This window comes from Capsicum annuum, chromosome 7 (genome assembly GCF_002878395.1).
Source record: "Capsicum annuum cultivar UCD-10X-F1 chromosome 7, UCD10Xv1.1, whole genome shotgun sequence".
NCBI classification, from domain to species: domain Eukaryota; kingdom Viridiplantae; phylum Streptophyta; class Magnoliopsida; order Solanales; family Solanaceae; genus Capsicum; species Capsicum annuum.
The window spans coordinates 209413044-209431207 of NC_061117.1; the positions used below are offsets into that span (position 1 = coordinate 209413044).

The 18164-nt window shown below is 34.5% G+C and overlaps 3 protein-coding genes across 3 annotated transcripts; 1 reads left to right on the plus strand and 2 right to left on the minus strand.

The window, feature by feature from the left end:
• Positions 1 to 3784: 3784 nt before the first annotated feature.
• LOC107878419 (chaperone protein dnaJ C76, chloroplastic) lies at positions 3785 to 9815 on the minus strand. Its single transcript, XM_047415420.1, has 9 exons — positions 9332 to 9815; positions 8003 to 8131; positions 7800 to 7929; positions 7133 to 7253; positions 6130 to 6211; positions 5256 to 5309; positions 4673 to 4711; positions 4187 to 4286; positions 3785 to 4113 (listed from the first exon to the last, which is right to left on the minus strand). The coding sequence occupies exons 1-9, from the start codon at positions 9569 to 9571 to the stop codon at positions 3986 to 3988; spliced, it is 1023 nt and encodes a 340-aa protein (XP_047271376.1). The 5' UTR covers positions 9572 to 9815; the 3' UTR covers positions 3785 to 3985.
• A 4653-nt stretch (positions 9816 to 14468) lies between these two features.
• On the plus strand, positions 14469 to 15219 carry LOC107876799 (probable transcription repressor OFP9). Its single transcript, XM_016723648.1, has 3 exons — positions 14469 to 14934; positions 15017 to 15100; positions 15194 to 15219. Exons 1-3 carry the CDS (start codon positions 14469 to 14471, stop codon positions 15217 to 15219), a joined length of 576 nt encoding a protein of 191 aa, XP_016579134.1.
• Positions 15220 to 15440: 221 nt separating this feature from the next.
• On the minus strand, positions 15441 to 18158 carry LOC107878420 (60S ribosomal protein L11-1). Its single transcript, XM_047415421.1, has 4 exons — positions 18067 to 18158; positions 17947 to 17989; positions 16236 to 16431; positions 15441 to 15917 (listed from the first exon to the last, which is right to left on the minus strand). The coding sequence occupies exons 1-4, from the start codon at positions 18145 to 18147 to the stop codon at positions 15722 to 15724; spliced, it is 516 nt and encodes a 171-aa protein (XP_047271377.1). The 5' UTR covers positions 18148 to 18158; the 3' UTR covers positions 15441 to 15721.
• Between the last annotated feature and the right edge of the window lie 6 nt (positions 18159 to 18164).

An 18164-nucleotide genomic window follows, 5' to 3' on the forward strand; every position in this document is an offset into this window, starting at 1 on the left:
CTTTGCAGTGTAATTGTGGGATTATTGTGAGCATATAGTTATTGTTGGTGTTTGTACCGTTTGAGTTAATTTAGATGTACCTCGGTTAATTTTATCATATTTTCTTAACTTTTACTAGTACAGATATTAAATAATTTTATTATCATGTTGTTTGAGGAAATTTACAGGCCTCGATTCTTTGTTAATATTTGCAAATTTCAACTAGTACACGTATTGAATAATCATAATTTTAATCATCAAAATTGATAAGAAGAAATCATCAAACAAAAATAGATGTATATGGCCAAACGGCTGCTATATTTACTCAAATTTCTTTTTTTTTTTTTTGGCTTTCTCCCAAAGTCATCAAAATTTAGAATAGTACAAAGAAATTGAATTGGTCAAGATTTAATTTTGTAATCCAACTTGGCATTGTGTAGACCAACCATTACTGACTTTTCTATGTCTACTTTCTTTAATTTTCTATACTTATCTCAAAGTGCATCTTTATCTTCGAATATTCTTTACTTAATCACAAGTTTATGTCGTCCATTTAGTTTCTGTTTGATCATATATTTCTTGAAGTTGAAATTCAAAATCTAAAAAATTGATTTTTTGAAGTTGTAAATTTTTAAACGTAAAAATGCGTTTCAACATGTGTTTTACTTAAAAAAAAAAATTAAAAGTGGAAAAGTCTCAAAAATTGATCTGAAGCTGATCTTTGAAAACTTGAAAATATATGAATATTAAAATTTTAAATTTTGATTAATTTTCATGACATCTATGATAAAACACTAACTTAATTGATCCTGCTTGTGTGTTGAATAAGCAATTGGGAATGAATTAACACTAAATTTGGTTTGATAATAGGAAGGAACGTCTCAAAATTAAATTTGATTATGAATTTGGAATATTGAACCTTCTATAATTAGTATTTGTCTTTTTATAATTATTTTGCAAGACAAGAGGTGGAATTTAAGAGGACTGAATTTGCTTGGAAAAATCATGTTGCCCTTAACACATCACAATCAATCGACTGATACATTTAAACTTTTTAAAAAATATTTTTACAATTAGTGAAAAATATTTATAACTAGTAATCACATAAATGATATGATCTATTTAAGACTTTAATTCTTAAAATTATAAAGTTTTTAAGAGTCTTATGATTATGCAAAATTGCAAATGTTAAAGATATATTTCAGATCACATGTTTCAACAATAATATTCACAGTAAATTTTTACAAAATGGGTTCTGAGGATAGATCACCTGTTTCATAAATTCTATTTTAAAAAAACTTTATGTCAATTATTCAAATCACGTCAGATAAATCAAAACAAAGGCAATATCATTAATTAATAGCGATGTTTTTCGAATAAGGCTAAATTACCTACTAAATGAACTTTCTCAACATGAACTCATTCTTGTATTTTACATCTTCATACTATTGAACTTTTGAACTTTCAAAATAATATAAAAAAAGGTACTTCGAATTATTGACATTTGACAGAGACTTATTTTAAAAATATTGTGGTGTTTTGCCCTTAAATACAAGAAGTTCTTTCGAAGCTAATAATAACAATCACTTGACCACCATTCAACAACTATATTTTTCTTTAATTGAGCGAATTCAATTAGTTAATTTTTGGCAAGCTTCATTATTAAGCTAAAAATTAAAATGTGTTAAATCTTGTAGAAAGCAAGGCACCAATATATATTAATCATTCAGATAACTTGACAAACATCAATAACATACCTAATATATTCGCACAAAGTGGGTTATGAAGATGATAGAGTATATGTTGTTCGTACAAAAATAATCCTAATCATGATAAATTATTGCATTAGCGATAGATGTTAGGTCACTTAGAAAATGACTTGATTTTCCAACTAACAGGACAATGATCGGAGTAACTAACGTTGCTTTCTTGCTACGTAAAAGGAAAATATTATATCAAAATAAAAATTGGATCCAAACTATGCACACGTGGACTATATATGATTAATATTTTTCATGTATGAATGGTGTTAAATACTACTCTATTAATATCTCTCTTTTTTTCTTAGTATAAACGTCAAATTAAGGTTAAAATTTACGTACACTTTAATCATTTTACCTGCGACTCACACAGGAGGATGTGTTGTTGTTGGGTAGATTCGTGTATGCACCTGATATGTCATAATTTATTCCTTTACCGAGGCAAAGGAGGTAATATAGGACTCTAGACATAGTTTAAATATTTTTCATCCATTCTTTTTTTACTTATAATTATTTTTCTTACTGAATTTTTATTTTTACTTGTCACTTTTTACATCCACTTTACATTGATTGTATATTCTCTAAATCATTTTCAAACATATTACTCTAAACATCAATTAATATGAATAGTATGATAAAATAGTTATTGTTTTCTTAATGAATGTGTCATGTCAAAAAATAATAAGTAAAAGTGATGGAGAAATTAATTCATAATTTCATCATAATTTAAATGTGTTTTTATGTCTTAATTGCTTTCTGATTTCTCTCCTTTTCACCTTTAGTTTTCTTTTTTCTTGCTTTTTTTTCCTTTGTGGTGTTTGAGCTTTACTTTCAACTTTTTCTTTCCTTTTATTAGGTGCGGTGCACTAATATAGCAATTTAAGGACTCATGTATCGAAAATTTCGAGCCAAAATGATTAAAAATCGTACCAAATTGATCGACAAACACCATCCTACAAACAGGTGTAGAAAAGGAATACCTGAATGATACCTTTAGAATAAAAAATAAAAAAAATAAAAAAAAAAGGGTCAGTCCGGTGCACTGAAGCTACCGCTATGCACGGTGTCCGTGGAAGGGCCCCACAACAAGAGAGTATTATACTCAGCATTACCTTACATTTTTGTCAAAGACTGTTTCCAAGGCTTTATATTTATATTGATCATTACGTATTTTTTTCAAAGATATCGAAAAACTAGAGCAACATTAAAGTTATTTATTAGCAGTTGACTATTGGCTGCAACAACCAGTTTGACAAAACATCCTCCAAAATTTTAGCATGACTATTATTTTAATCAAAGTTTGTTACAATACACAATAAGTTTAGTCATGAAACTTATCTCACAGCAGTGAAATTTCATTCACATGTCTATCAAGAGGGGAAATGAAAAGATTTCACAATAGATGTTAAGAACTTCACAAAAATGTGCAATTATTATATTGAGTACTTGGACTTGCTGGAATGTCACTTTGCTTTTGTAACTTCTTAATGTCAAAGTGGTTGTTGCAGCCAATAGTTCACAATGTCACTTAGTCCCATACACCAAATAGTAGTAAATTGCTCCACCATAAAAGTCAAGTTCACACGGGACCTATTTTCATAGCAGGAGAGTCATTTTATTCTCGCAAATCGTGCTGCTACGACATGTTATTTTGAGCCGAGGTTCTTTCAAAAACAACCTCTCTACCTTACAAAGGTTAAGGGTAAGGTCTGTGTATATCTTACCCTTCCCAAGACCCCACTTGTGGGGTAACACCGGATTTGTTGTTTTCATAGGAGGAGAGTAGGGCTGAAAGTATGCATTCAATGAACATAAAACAACTCAAATCTGAATCATGCTTCATCCTTTCAATAGTGAATATGTATTAAAGAAAACTCCAAGCACAAACTAATAGTACATAAAACATATTCATCGGACATAAGGATTTTTGCCATGATCAGTATCATCACGCGAAAAAAGAAGAGGATCAATGCAACTATGGAGTTATGCAAAACACTATTAACTTTACCCAGAACAGAACATGTACTTAATTCATGCGACAAATACGCAGGTTGAATATTCTCCATTTTATTGAATTATGAATAATCTTACTTACAGATATATGTACCGAGGTCAATTTAGCTATATAATTACATTGATAGTGGGAGGCATCGCGGCTATCATGAATAGACTATATCAAAATATATCATATTTTACAAAGGTGAGATGCATGTACCGTGTACTGCAAGTCGGTTAGGAAGTATATGTCAATTGTCATTAGAGATGGCCTCGGGAAGTTTAAAGGTGGGAGGTTTGTCAGCGCCTCTCCTTGAGTACTCTCTCCATCGACGAGCAGCTGATGCAGCTCGTTTTGATCTTTCTTCAACTTCCTCCTCTGCAGAAACCAAATCATGTTAGGCTACATGGATAACATGCATCAGCAAGTTCATTTACGTTTTTCTCCCTACCTGTCTTTGTGTAGTCTTTACGATCGCCCCATAGGTTATCCCAGTATGATTCAGTTTTCTCAGAACCTTTCTTCTTCATCATTCTGATTTTAGCTTGTTCCTGCAATAACTTACGTGTCTTACCAGTTTTTTGGTCTAATCACAATATTGCATGCAACAATCAACATGAGCAGAAAATCGAGCATGACATCCCACATAGAGACAACGCATACCCTCTGCTAAACAAACTAGTAAGGGTGGCTTTTCCAATCTTGCTTGTAATGCCCCATGGAGGTAACACTACCGTTAGCTAATAAAATTCAAAACAATATATATAATAATGGAAATTGCACTGCTCAAAAGGAGACAGATGAACAAAGAAAAGAAAAAATTGTAGGCTAACAAGCGATTCAAGATTTTTGCACATAACAAAACAAACAAACTGAAAGCTGCATATTACAAGGTAGACAGACATATACTTTAAACAATTAGGCCAGGAGTTCTTACCAAGACTTTAGATTGTCGTTTCTCCCACCGGGTGCTTGCCTGCATCATATAAGTTTTTTGACATGATACAGATGTGTAAAGTGAATCGAGAAAGAGCAAATAATTAGCTGAATGTTAACTGCACAGAGCTTCATTATCAGAACAGGTTCCTAAAACAACTTGATAATTCAGCCGACTTTAAACTGATTTCAATAATATTCCCAAACCAGTTTCACTAGCTAAGAGTCTCTCTCATTTCCAACAAGTCCAAAAAAGGAAACAGAACCAACGGTGATTTCCATAAATAAACAGCAAAAACAGTTCAAGATATTCTGTGAAAATAACTTGGAACACTGCAAGCTGCAACTAAACTATGGACATTTCAAGGGCCATAAATATCATGATAATATCAACTTGTGATTAAACTCATACAAGTCAGACTAGTTCTAGAGGTTGAGCATCTCCACCATCAACCGGTGGATTGAAGGTTTGAGTCGTGCTGGAGGGTAAGTGGGAACACTATTGATCCTCTTGATGGGACAGGGCGAGGTATATAAAAAAAATCATACTGACAAAATAGACATAAAAAGGAATTACGGAATACCATTCTGAAAACATCCACTGATCCACCGCCCATTCCTGAAAGCATGAAGGCAACCTATTTGACACATAAAATAAACATGTTACCTCACTACCAAGCTAAAAGTATGATCAAACAAGATCAAGGAACTTGAAAAGTCTAGCGGCATCTTTATGTGGCCAATATAGTCAGTAAAAACTTGTTAGCATATAAACTTAAGCATCTATACGGATAATCTAGATGGATCACAGAACGCATCACCAAAAAAAGACGGTGAGGAAGTAAGAACATTTGTTTCTATCTTTAAATGAGTGCAGAACATCAAAAGCATTTATATAGTCTAAGTAACCAACTTTTACGACCACGTAATTTTTTACTATTATATCTTAATCAAAACAACAGACCTGATAAAACAAATACCTTCAGCACCAACAAATCATATTCAGCTTAAAGAGAGAGTTTTATCTTTGCTTGAGATAGAAATTCATACTCCATTTATTAGAGCACCAACTTAGTTAACTCCACAAATAAGGAGTAGTCAGTCCATGCTCTTCTAACCCTTGGCCTGCCTGATTAGTGAAAGGCACTATGCTACCTTTTAAGGAGAAGGCAAGGCAATTTGACTACTACAAAGTTTTTGGTTGCCTAGAGTTGAGCTAGATGATAAAAGCAGTATCTGCTTATTTCATGTTCATAAGAATTTAGACGACTATGAAAGTTCTATCAGCAAAAAGCCAAGGTTATTGACATCCAGAGTATTATAATTTCTCCAAGTAGAATCCATCTGGCAACAACTTGTGAAGTCATTGAGCATTTTAGAGCAGCAGAATCTTAGATGGATATAAACTGGATATGTTACGGACATAGATCACCAAGTTAAATGAGAAATGTAACTCACATTTACTCTTTCTATTCTTCGCATTTCATCCTCTAGCAAAGACAGCTGTGCAGCAGAAGTCCAATGTATGCAATCCACTGGGCTGCAAGCAGAAAGAACTAGTAATTTGACAAGAAATATCATTCACTCTACAAATTCTGTGAGATGGATATAGCAGAAGTACAAAACATAAGGATCACAAAAATTAAACAGTATCGGCAAATAAAATGGTAACTTCCAAGATTTCAAAAAAAAAAAAAGGAAGTAATGACTTAGCGAAGGGTCAGTTAGACCTTCCATATTTAGGATGAGAGCAGCCATTGGACAAGTTCAATTTGGTATGCACCAATTCTTTTCCAATGGATGAACTCAAACTCATCTGATGATAAGATACATAAATCAAGTTTCCTTTCTTTTCCTTTCAGAAATGTAGCCTAATATGGCATAAGAATCTTTGTTAAAACTAACAATACAGATATTTCTAGAACTTGATAGTCTATCTCGATGACACTCTTCCTATGCATTTATCAAAAGCATAAGCTGCTAAAGTTCAAGATTATTTGACCAGATTATCACTACTTATGGGAGGGAAAATAGATAGAATAATCATTGTGGTCTAATGGAGATACGCATTTTGAGCTATACTCTAGTGACTCAAGTTTCCAGTTATTTATAGTCACACGTAGAATGTGCCATAACCATTCGATAGAGCAAGTATGACAGATGAAACATCTCATAGCGGCCTGATAAAATAAATGAATGAAACAAGATGGCATATGAGATGCATCACAATTCACATATACAAACTCCAGCTTTGCACTTTAATTGTCAATCTGCATTATCATTTTTGCAACTTTTCTTGTTATGCATCGTGATCTTACCACATTCAGAGACTAGAAAGGAAATAATAACTATATATGTCTTTTCTTACTTGAAGCTTGTCAGTGCAAAATTACATTAGGCCATTAGTAGAATGGATATAGAAGTTCGAAAATGCAGCTACATCTATGAAGCAAGAACATACCAGCTTTCTATAGCTTGTTGAATTAAGTCAGGGTTTCCACATTGATCATAAACTCTAGCTCTTCCATAGTCTTCCTCAATGCCAAACACTTTTGAGCAAATATTGGCACAACTTTTGCAGCCTGTGAAGGAGAGAGATGTGTTCTAAATCATACTTTTTCAAGAACGTTCTGCAACTTTTTATTTTTACTTTTGCATTTCAATGAATTGAAAAAGCATCCTTACCACAGTTCAACAAATTTAGAAACATAGAGCTGATAGTACAATGCTTATACAAAATCTATGCACTTTTTTTCTATTTATTTCCAGCATTTAGACTCATTGAGATGTGAAATATTCTAACTTTTTGTAAAAAAGCATGATTGGTGTCAGAAAATGTGTTGGAGTTGATCAGATGACCGATAACTTACTTCCTTTATTAGTACAAACATGACCTTTAAGAATTCAGTATCAGGAAAAAGGGAACTGAACTTCGGAAGATGTGCGTTTCATAATACAGTTAACCAACAAGTTAACTAATCGATTATGACAAATTGGATCACCGTCAATTAGTTAAACATCGATATATTATAACTGGAACTACAGTAAGGACATCTACTTGAAAGAGACATGAAGCAGAAATATTGAAAATTAACAAACAAGAAAATAAAATGTGAAGACAACAATACCTATGCAGCTAAACTCGTCAACAAATACATGATCTTTTGCTGATGAATCGCTCAGGAAAGGGTTGATTGCTGTGGCTGCGTACCCATGGATCTCATCATAAACTCTCCTTTGCACTGGATCACTGAGAATCTAGAGTATTATAATGATTAGTAATTGAAATGCCAGATAAAACACATGCACAGTCAAATAGTGAAGCACCCACCTCATAGACCTCATTGATAAACATGCAAAAATTTGTGGTCTCGGGATCATCACCACTCAAGTCTGGATGGCAAGATTTCATGCAATTATAGTATGCCTTCTTTATTTGAGCAGGCGTAGCATCAGGAAGCTGGCAACATAACGGATATTAAAAGTTAACGAGATATCCTTTAGCATGACCAAAGAGACCATAAAAATGGAAACAGGCAAGAGAAAAACAAAACAGGCAAAATTATACTAGAATTGGGTAGTTCTCATGCAGGGGCGGACCCACGTGCATTTTTTCGGGTGCTCGAGCACCCACTAAACTCGACGTAGAAGAGGTATAATTATATAAGAAATAGTGAAAAAATGGTAAAATATATAAAAAAGCATCCAGAGAACAAAAGCATGGCTGGTGCTCTGGCTTTAGGCATAACTTTCATGTCTCCCATCCTGGAATCAAATCCCTGCAGCTGCACCCTTTAATAAAAAAAATTTTTAAAGCACCCACAGCCTAAAATTGCTGAGTCCGCCACTGTTCTCATGTCCTGCACGGTGGCGGATCTAGAGTGTGACCTATGGATTTACGTGAATCCAATAGCTTTTTACCCCAACCCTGTATAAGAATTAATAAAAATTCTCTAAATATTTATAAATATTTTATCATGAATCCAATTATTACTACATATTAACTTGCGGTCGTTCTAGGAACCTATAAACTTCAAATCATTGATCTGCCTCTAGACTCCTGCAAATTGAGCTTCTTGAATCTTGATAAAGTAATTGACATTCTTTTGTGACTATAAATTGGTGGTATATCTCCTTATAAGAGTATTAATGAAGCATCTCAATTAGTGGTTAGGGGGAGTTTGGCCATTAAATTTTTTTATGTAAAACATGTTTGGGCCTAAAATTCCTGAAGATTTGGAATTTTCACGAATTTGAAAAACACCGAAAAGTTGTTTTCACTCTTCACTACAAACTACTCACAGAAGTTCAAAAACAACTCCAATTTATATTTATGGCCAAACGAAAAACCTATTTTTCAATAGTATCATTTTTCACTTTGTAAGCAAAAACTACTTTTTTTTCAAATATTCACAATTTTGCCTCCTAAATTTAACCATTAAATCATGGTTGACTACTAGGAAATTTGTTGCAAGTAATCACAGAAACAGAAACTACAACAGGAAAAGCAAAAAAAGAGCTTCAAATTACCTTATATCCATACACAAGGCAGCAAAAAAATGAATAAATATTTTATCTTTGAGAAGTTAAATGAGTCACTTATACTAAAACAAAATGCAAAAAACATATAGTCAAAATTGGAAAATAAACTGAAAATTACCAAACCCAATACAGCATAAAAATCATCAACAATATCCTCAGATGCAGCAGCAGAATCTTGATAAGTAACTTTAATTCTCCCTAATCCTCCTCTCTTTCTTCCCATTGAACTCCAATTCTGATTATTATAACTAAAATTACTATTACCCAAAACAGGAAATTTACTTCTTGAATTGAAACAGTGAATTGGGTTTTGTAATTTAAGTGAATCAGTACAAACAGGTGACAATAATTGAGCCATCTTCACAACTTGCAAAAAAGAATCAAGAATGGATCAAATATACATAAATTAAAAATGGGATATTTTTGTGTGTAAATTGAAGAATATACTAACTACTAGTATTTATTTAGGTTTTTATGAGGAGGGAATAATTTTGAAAAGAAGAAAAATAAATTAAGGGAAAATGGTGAGATGGCAAAGTTAGAACCATTTGTTTTGCAAGAATCTAGAGGAAGTTTGACTCTTTGTGAGAAAGAGTGAATGTTGTGTATGCTTGAGTGGGTTGGTACGTGAATTTGTAAGCAATGACACGTGGAGGATTATACTTGCACGCTTCCCCTATAAATAATAAATAATAAAAATAATTTTCTTATTAGAGAACTTTTGATTCGTTACATAGGTTATATAGAAATTAAGTTATCTCGTATAAATTGTGTAGTATCTAATTCATTCTCTAGAAATAAGTTATGTTTTCTTTGACATGACTTGTGGATATAAAATTAAACTTTTATCCTCGCTTGACATAAGTTTTGTAGGAATTAAGTTATTTTTTTTACGTTCTAACTTGTAGATTCTGAATTACTCTTTATCTCGATCAACATAAGTTTTATAGTAGTAATTAAGTGCCATAACTTGATGTTATATTATTATATAAAAGTATAAATTTACGTTTTGTTATTTTGATGTCAGAGCTATTTTCGATCAAGTGTTGAATGAAAAAAACAAATATCAAAAGGTCATCCCAAAATAGAAACATTTGTGTGAATACAATATGATGCATGTTGCAATTCCCAAGACGACCACGAGTTGCCAATTTTTTTTATTTTTTTTTAAAACGAACTAAAAAAACAGAATAAACTAATTGAAACAGATGCAACATTTGTTAAGAATTCAGATTCGTTAAGCTATTCAAATTAGACTATGATGAATGTTGTCAAAACAGAATTTTCATCCAATTCTTTGATATTTCATTTCCAAATTCCAATACAAGTCAAATTGCCATTTTAAAAGTCTGTAATCATATAAATGTAACACATAGTATTTTGTTTTATTAGAATATTGGTTTCTCATTTATCTAAAAAAAGAACAAAAACGAGTTCGTTGTTTACCAGTTGATAGCGACTCCATACTCAAGGGGCTCAAACCAGAGACAATCCTCATTGGTTACGGATGAAGGAGCACTTACCACTCCACGACTACCCTTCTTAGTTCTTGTTGTTGTATCATTGCTTATCATGAGAGATTGTTCTCTTCATTTGTTTATCTATTATTATTTAAGCTGTATTAGACCAGAAACTTTTGTAGAAACAGTATTGCTACAGTAGAGATAGAGATTTGAGATTGTTTTGAGCTATGTTAAATGAGGACAATTTATGATGAACTTGTATCTTGACTTGCAATATCTTATCATGTAGAAGAAATGCTTAATCTCCAAATTCTCCTTAGGTTCATTGCCCTTATCATTTGTATCATTATATTTGGTAGCAAATCGATCTTCCAGTTTTAATTCTGTTACAGAAGCAAGAGAAGTGCAGAAAGCAACAAGTCTTGAGCTGAGGGTCTACAGGAAACAACCTCTGTACCTATAAGGTAGAGTTAAGGCGTGCGCATAGCCTACCCTCCGTACGCCCCACTTTGTGGGACTAAATAGGCTATGTTGTTGTTATTAATGAAAGCAACAAGAAAGAACTGAACAAACAATGTAAGCAGAAATGAAAAGTGAAGGGGTTTTGATCATCACTCACAAGTTACAAGTACTCTCCCAATGATCACAAAGATAATGACATGCCCCAAAGCGTGAAGGCTGGGCTGAGTGTTACTGAATCTGACAAGCGACAAATAGTGTAAATAGTCAAATAAGAGGACGACTGAGCTGTAACTCTGGAACCTCTAATCTGACCAATTCAAATTCTAACAGATAACAAGTCCCCAGCGCAGCATACAGTAACTGTTGCATGCTACAAGTGCCAAGTCCTGCTAATCTGCATCTTGCATATTCTTGTGGGGCTCAATGACACGGAGGGTGTATGGGATGGAAGAAATACGGGCGCAAGTCTTTCCTAATTTATGTAGGAATTAAAGCTTTGAGTCTACTGATCTCCTTACATCTACGAAAGCCTTTCTTGCATTTGTTCTTCTTTACCATTTAAGGCATCAACTTACTGAATCTTCACCAACTACAAATCTATAAAAGTTAGCTCATATGATTTTGATTTCCTTACATTGATTCCAAAGTAGCTATCTAATTGTATTGCTAGAGGAGCTTACAAGAGTGACAATAATATCTAATTGGCAACATCTATTACAATGTTCTGAGATAGTAATGGCATGTTCTGCTTCTGCCAGGCTACTGCTATTTTGTAGTATGGGGACCTGTCAACATGTGAATATTATATTTGCAGCATTTACAAAAGAAAACATTGAATGCCCTTATTCAAACAGAGTAAGAACGAAAATTTGAAAAGAAAGCTAGTGCAACAATGTAAACCTACAGTGTCATGGTAATTAGACTATGCAGCAAAGGATATGCCTTCAATTTAACGGTGAAAGCTCATAATTTCTCATCGTGATGTTTGAGTCTTACTAGTCCATGAGGTCTTCCCACATGCGTCTTCTCCTCTTCCACCATACCGCAGGTCTCTCTCTATTCACTGCAAGTATGACACCGTTCTTATGCTTGTTATGGTTCTTCTTTCTAATAATGTGCTGGCTCCTATTCCCAGTGTTTTTGCTGTGAATCAATTAAACTTAGCCTCTTAACTTAGTTAAGAATTGCTTAGTATGTGCCTGTGTGGTATACATGATGATTTTGTACAGACTGGAGATGAGAACTTAATGTGCTAAGCATCGCGATAGTCAAACTGGCATTTTCTTACGAAACACATACACTTGTTAGAACAGCTTCCCCGCCACCCATCCTTCCAAGACAACCCTTTACTTTCCATAGTATGTTTTTACTTTCGTAAACAGACAAAAAGCAAAGTACTCGACTGAGTACACTGATCTTCCTTCTGGTTTGTCAATTTCGTAGTTTTCCCATATTTGAAGTTAACTTGATCTCTTTTTGTCTCTTCTCTTCTATTATATCCTATAACCATTAAGCAGTTCAAGAACTCATGAAGTTCAGTTCTATTGTACAAAAGTAGTTTATGTACCAAATTTTGGAGCTTGCCCGTAGTCCACTGCAAACGTAGAACCATAAATGTGGACAGCGGAGTAGTTCATGTGATCGTACACAAGACCGGAATGTTTCCCTCATTGCAGAAGTTAACTTTATCTTTTGGAGTTCTTAATTGGGGACCATAGTAGGAACACATTGGAAAAGGTTTATAATAGTGAATTATGGATTAAGTTTCAAGCTTTCCTTGTGGGCTACTCTTGAATTCTTCTCCATAACAGAAGGAAGATGTCTAATCATTAAAGGATTACTTATTCTAAGAACTCTATTATTTGAGATATGCTTCAGAGACCCCAGTGTAGTTTATGATTTTGCATTCACCTACTTGCTTTTAAGTGGATAAAGTAGCCTAATGCTTAGCATCTTATGTACTTTATTCCCTAAGCCACATATTAGCCTTACTTTCTGAGTTGAGTTTATATTTTTAAGGCCCTACTGTTTTTTCGTGCTCCCTTGCAATCATTTTGCATCACTAGTCCTACTTGCAAAATTATTATTTGAGTTAATGGTTAAAAAACACCTTTTCACGAGTTTCATGCCTCAACTATCATTAGTTCTATAAACCTGCTTAAACTATTACCTTTTCGCGAATTTCATACATCAAACTATCACTTCCTTTAAATTAGACACACCTCGATACCAGAGTTGACCTACAAAGAGAATGATAATTTTGGGAGGTAAGGAGAGTAACGGATAATTGAGGTACGAAACTCACGAAAAGATGATAGTTTAAGCATGTTTTTGACCATTAATTCTTATATATACGGCGTATAATATTGCGTAGAGCAAATTTCTGTTTTTTGATGGGAGTTTTGCATTCTCTTATTGATCTAATTCTGTATTAACTTTATTAAATTCACTCTGCAAGTCTCAGATCAAATCTGATGTAGCCAACTAAGATGAGCTATCTAAAGTAACTGTCAATTCTGGCAAAGAGAAAAGTTAAATCTGATTCACGTAAAGCTATAGGTTTAAACCAAGTCCATTTTCTTCTAAGCCTGCTCCAAATGAAACGTTCCAGCCCCAGAGTTATGGTCTAGTGGCTGGCACAAGTGATGGGTAGATTAGGCGTCGGTGGCGGCTTCACAGGTTCGAACACACTTCCAGCTGATATTTACGTGGACAAGAGTAGATTGGTGGATGCCCACCTTCATCGAGTTTCAAACTGTGCACCAGTGGGTCGTAGCGATTTCTCGGTATCCAAAAAAAAAATCTTATTTTATTCCAATTGTGCAGGACCTTTTGCATCTTCCATGATGAGGCCAAGTGGCTTCTACAACATAATGTCTTCCTTCTATTTCATCAACTTGAATATATGATATATCACTCAGCAGGCATTTCACTAGCACACCACCATAAAGCTTTTCCAGATGCTTGAAATCAACTAGTTCATAGGACCTGGCATTAGCATGTGAAAACAATCAAGAGTTCTCACCTTTTTTTGCACCTTTTTCTGTTTCTTCAATCCTCTTTTTAATGGTTGATTAATCGTAGAGAAACGTAATACTTCTGTTCTCAACCACAGCTTCAAAAGCATGACACCTAATACAAATCTTTAAAGGAAATCAAGAATATCTAATTAACATCATGATCACAAGCTAAAAGAATTTCTCCTATATCCCTAATGAGCTTCACAGGTTCATTAATCTTGAGACACAATCATGATTAGTGAAACCCCACTTTCTAATTGCATAAATTATTTTCCCTTAAACATCTCTCCTTCAAATCATACCTCAAAGGATGCAGAACTCTAAGGCAGCAGCAGCCAAGAAGCAGAAGCTTAAGGGATGCAGTGCCTTGTGTTGTAGCTGTAGGCTGAGCGTTTCATCGTCTTCAGAAGAAGTTGAAAGTTCCAGTTCAGGTAGATATCCAACTATTTCAAGCCTAACACATGCCATGGTGCAAGAGAGGTTAGACAAGATGATTAGAGAAAGAGAAGAGGCGAAAAACGAAGAGAGGAGGAGGAGGAGGGCGGAGAGAGATGAGAAGACGAAGTTTATAGTGATGATAGCTATGGAGAAATCATCTTACGATCCAAGAGAGGATTTTAGGGAGTCTATTGGACAGATGATAATGGCAAATAGGATTTGTGATCCTAAAGATTTAAGACGACTTTTGAATTATTATGTTTCTATGAATGCTGAGGAATATCGTGGTGTAATACTTGAAGTTTTTCATCAAGTTTGCACCAGTTTCTTCTTATCATGTAAGCAATCTTCATCTCATCAAGTATAAAACTTGGGTTTTCTTTCAATTCAAAGTTCACTCACCGTTCGTCTAAATGTTAGCTGTTGCTGAAATTTTCTCTACGAAAAACCCAACACAGCACATTGAAAGCTACTTGGGAGGCTTTTTAGCCCATCATGGCACAGGTAAGTGCACAAAATAGCTGATTTCGGCACCCCATTGTATAAGTTTAGCCACTTCAAATCCTTTGTCGTTTTGAGTTTTCTTTGTTTCCTTAGTCGCTAAAGATAGGGATCATAAATGAGCGCTTTGGGTTGAATTCGAATAGGTCCATCATCAATAAATAAGTTAGTCCTGTACTTAGTTGAGCTAAATCAAGATAAAACAATTTGAACTATAGGCAATTTTTTTTGGTTGCTTTCCTAATAATTTATCTAATTACCAAACAAATCTTCTTTGTTGTATTTTATTATTCTACTCTTGTTTGATATCTATCAAAACATGTCGGTACTCCCCAAAAGCCAATTTCATAAAGATGTTAAAACAACATCAATTCATTACCACAATGGGACACCAAATAAGTATTCATAACGTCTCTTGTAATACTAGATTGCTGATTCTACTACGATTGCAACAAAAAGAAAAAAGATTTTAGATCATCTGATGGTCAAAATGAGAACTAATCCAACTAACACACTCTCATACACCAACTAATTGAAACTCACCAAAACTTTCCTCTAGGAGTGACATAGATACTGGTCTACAAAATGCATAACCATAAACTTGCTAAGCTGGCTCTCAGCTTATCACTGAATGTTTGAGGACTTGTTGAGGATAACACCTTCATATTTGACCTGGAACCACTTCATTGCATCCTCCTTTGTGACCCTGTGCTGGATCCCAACGCGAGACTTGCACCTGCGGCGACGAGCAACACGGTATCCAGGACGCTCCAAGACAACATAGAAATCCATGCCATAAATACCAGTTGAAGGGTCATATCTGTAAAAGAGATGAGAAAAATAGAATGATACGATTCGTAATGAAGAAATAACATTTTACATATTCAAATTATAAAGCATAACAGAGGATGCATAGCCTACCGAGGTTAATATGGTAAGGCAAGAGAAAAGTTATTAAAGAGAACTACATGGAAAATCATTTTCTTAGACCGCGTTTACCAAGTTTTATGCAGCTCCAACAAAAAATTTAACTAATTTTCTTGCTATGCACTGGAAAATGTTAATCAGCAAAATAAAGCTAGCAAGCAGATAGTGAAAGCTAAGCACAAGAAGAGATACAAAATGACAATTTGCTTACTTAATTCCAAGATCAATGTGCTCCTGAATACCAAATCCAAAGCAGCCGGTTTCACTGAAGTTCCTTCTCAACAACTCATATTCCTTAACTTTCAATCCACTCTCAAGTAGCTGCATGGCTTTCTCACCTCTGACAGTCACGTAGCAAGCTATCTTTTCGTTACGCCTGATTCCAAAGGACCGCACAGTATACCTTGCTGTGAATCAGAACCACACAAGCATGTGAGAAACTAAATAATTTCTTAGGACAGGACAACTGAGATAATTACAAAGTCAGTTAAGTATCCACAAGCAAAATACTCAAATAGATCATTGGAAATTCCATTCAGCAGTCATATTATCCATATCAATGTATGAAGAGGCAGGAAAATATCCGTGATTAATATGGTTATCAACTTTTAACAATCTCAAATTTAGCGGCTTCTATCAACATCTAGCAAAAATACTTTCACATCTATGTTGTCTAGAAAAACTACTCCTAAAAGACACAAGTCCTACAATTACAAGAACGTGCAACCAACACAGCTAGTTGGTTCAGAGTTTAGTTAATCACAAAAGAAGGACCTTTACAAAGTAGACGAGAAGGAGAGTTACTCGTCAGAACCTCACATTTAAACTGTGACTGATTAGTCAATCAATAAACACCTTAATCCCAAAACTAATTTGAGTTAGCTATACGATCCCTCTTTATTGATCTGTCACTTTTCAGTGCTGAACTTAATATGTAACTGATATAAATTAAGTCAGATTTTAACAAAGTCTGCCAGACAAACAATATTGTTAACTGATACTATAAATTAAGTCAGATTTTAACAGTCTGCCAGACCAGCAATATTTTTAACCAATTACCACAAACAAGCAGCTTATACATATGTGTTACTTCATGCACCAGACAAATGATCAGTGTGCAACTGTGCATATCTAATATTACAAGAGTCAACAGTGTCCTCTATGTATAATGGAGCTGTCTGGTATACAAAAGGCCACAGGTTCAGGCTCAAATCCCAACAGAGACAAAAACACTATGTGATTTCTTCTTCGTATCTTTTTTTTTTTTGGATAACCAGCTTGCACGCACCTTGACTAAATCCACGGGATACCTGCCACCTCCCACCAGCAATAGATACCAGATAACTCTGTCCACCAACACTAGAACAAATGGGAAGAATTCACCTAGTGTTTGTCTCTGCTGGGAATTGAACCTAAGACCTCATGGTGCTCATCCCTACTTCATTGATCCACTAGGCCACACCCTTGGGTGCTGGTGATTTCTTCATATCTGTCCTACACATGTTCCTATTTATGGTTCTTATGGAGCTACATTGCAACATATCTCCTTTTTCTGCAGCACTGCTTCTATCATCTTAGGAGCACTGGCCGCCATGGCCCAAACGAAGGCAAAAAACACTTCTAGCTCATACCTCAATTGGACATGTAGGTTATATTCGTACAGGGTTTCTCACATGGAACCATACAAGGAATCCAATCACTACTAATTGTATGTTATTTATGCATCAACGACCATAGATACATTCGCCGTAGTTTTAGCATTACAACATTACGACAAACCTGTGTCAATTATATAGCTGATTTGGGAGCTCTATCCAAAACGAATACTATTTTGGCAATTAACTTCTTCATAACTACGTTCACATACGCAGGAATAGAGGTATTTGGTACATTAAAATGCATAGAAGATTCAAAAAATTTACCCTTGGAGAAAACAGGTGATTGGCCACTAAGCTGCTCCAACACCTTTACGCATCAAAACAGTCTTAGTCCAGCATCAAAACAACGGAAAACAAGAGATTCAGTGAACAAAAGGGGGTTACCTTTGCTGCTCTGGTGAGTCGATCTCCACTCTCACCAACGGAGATGTTGAGGACAAGCTTCTGTACCTTGATATCCCTCATAGGGTTGTTCAATTTCT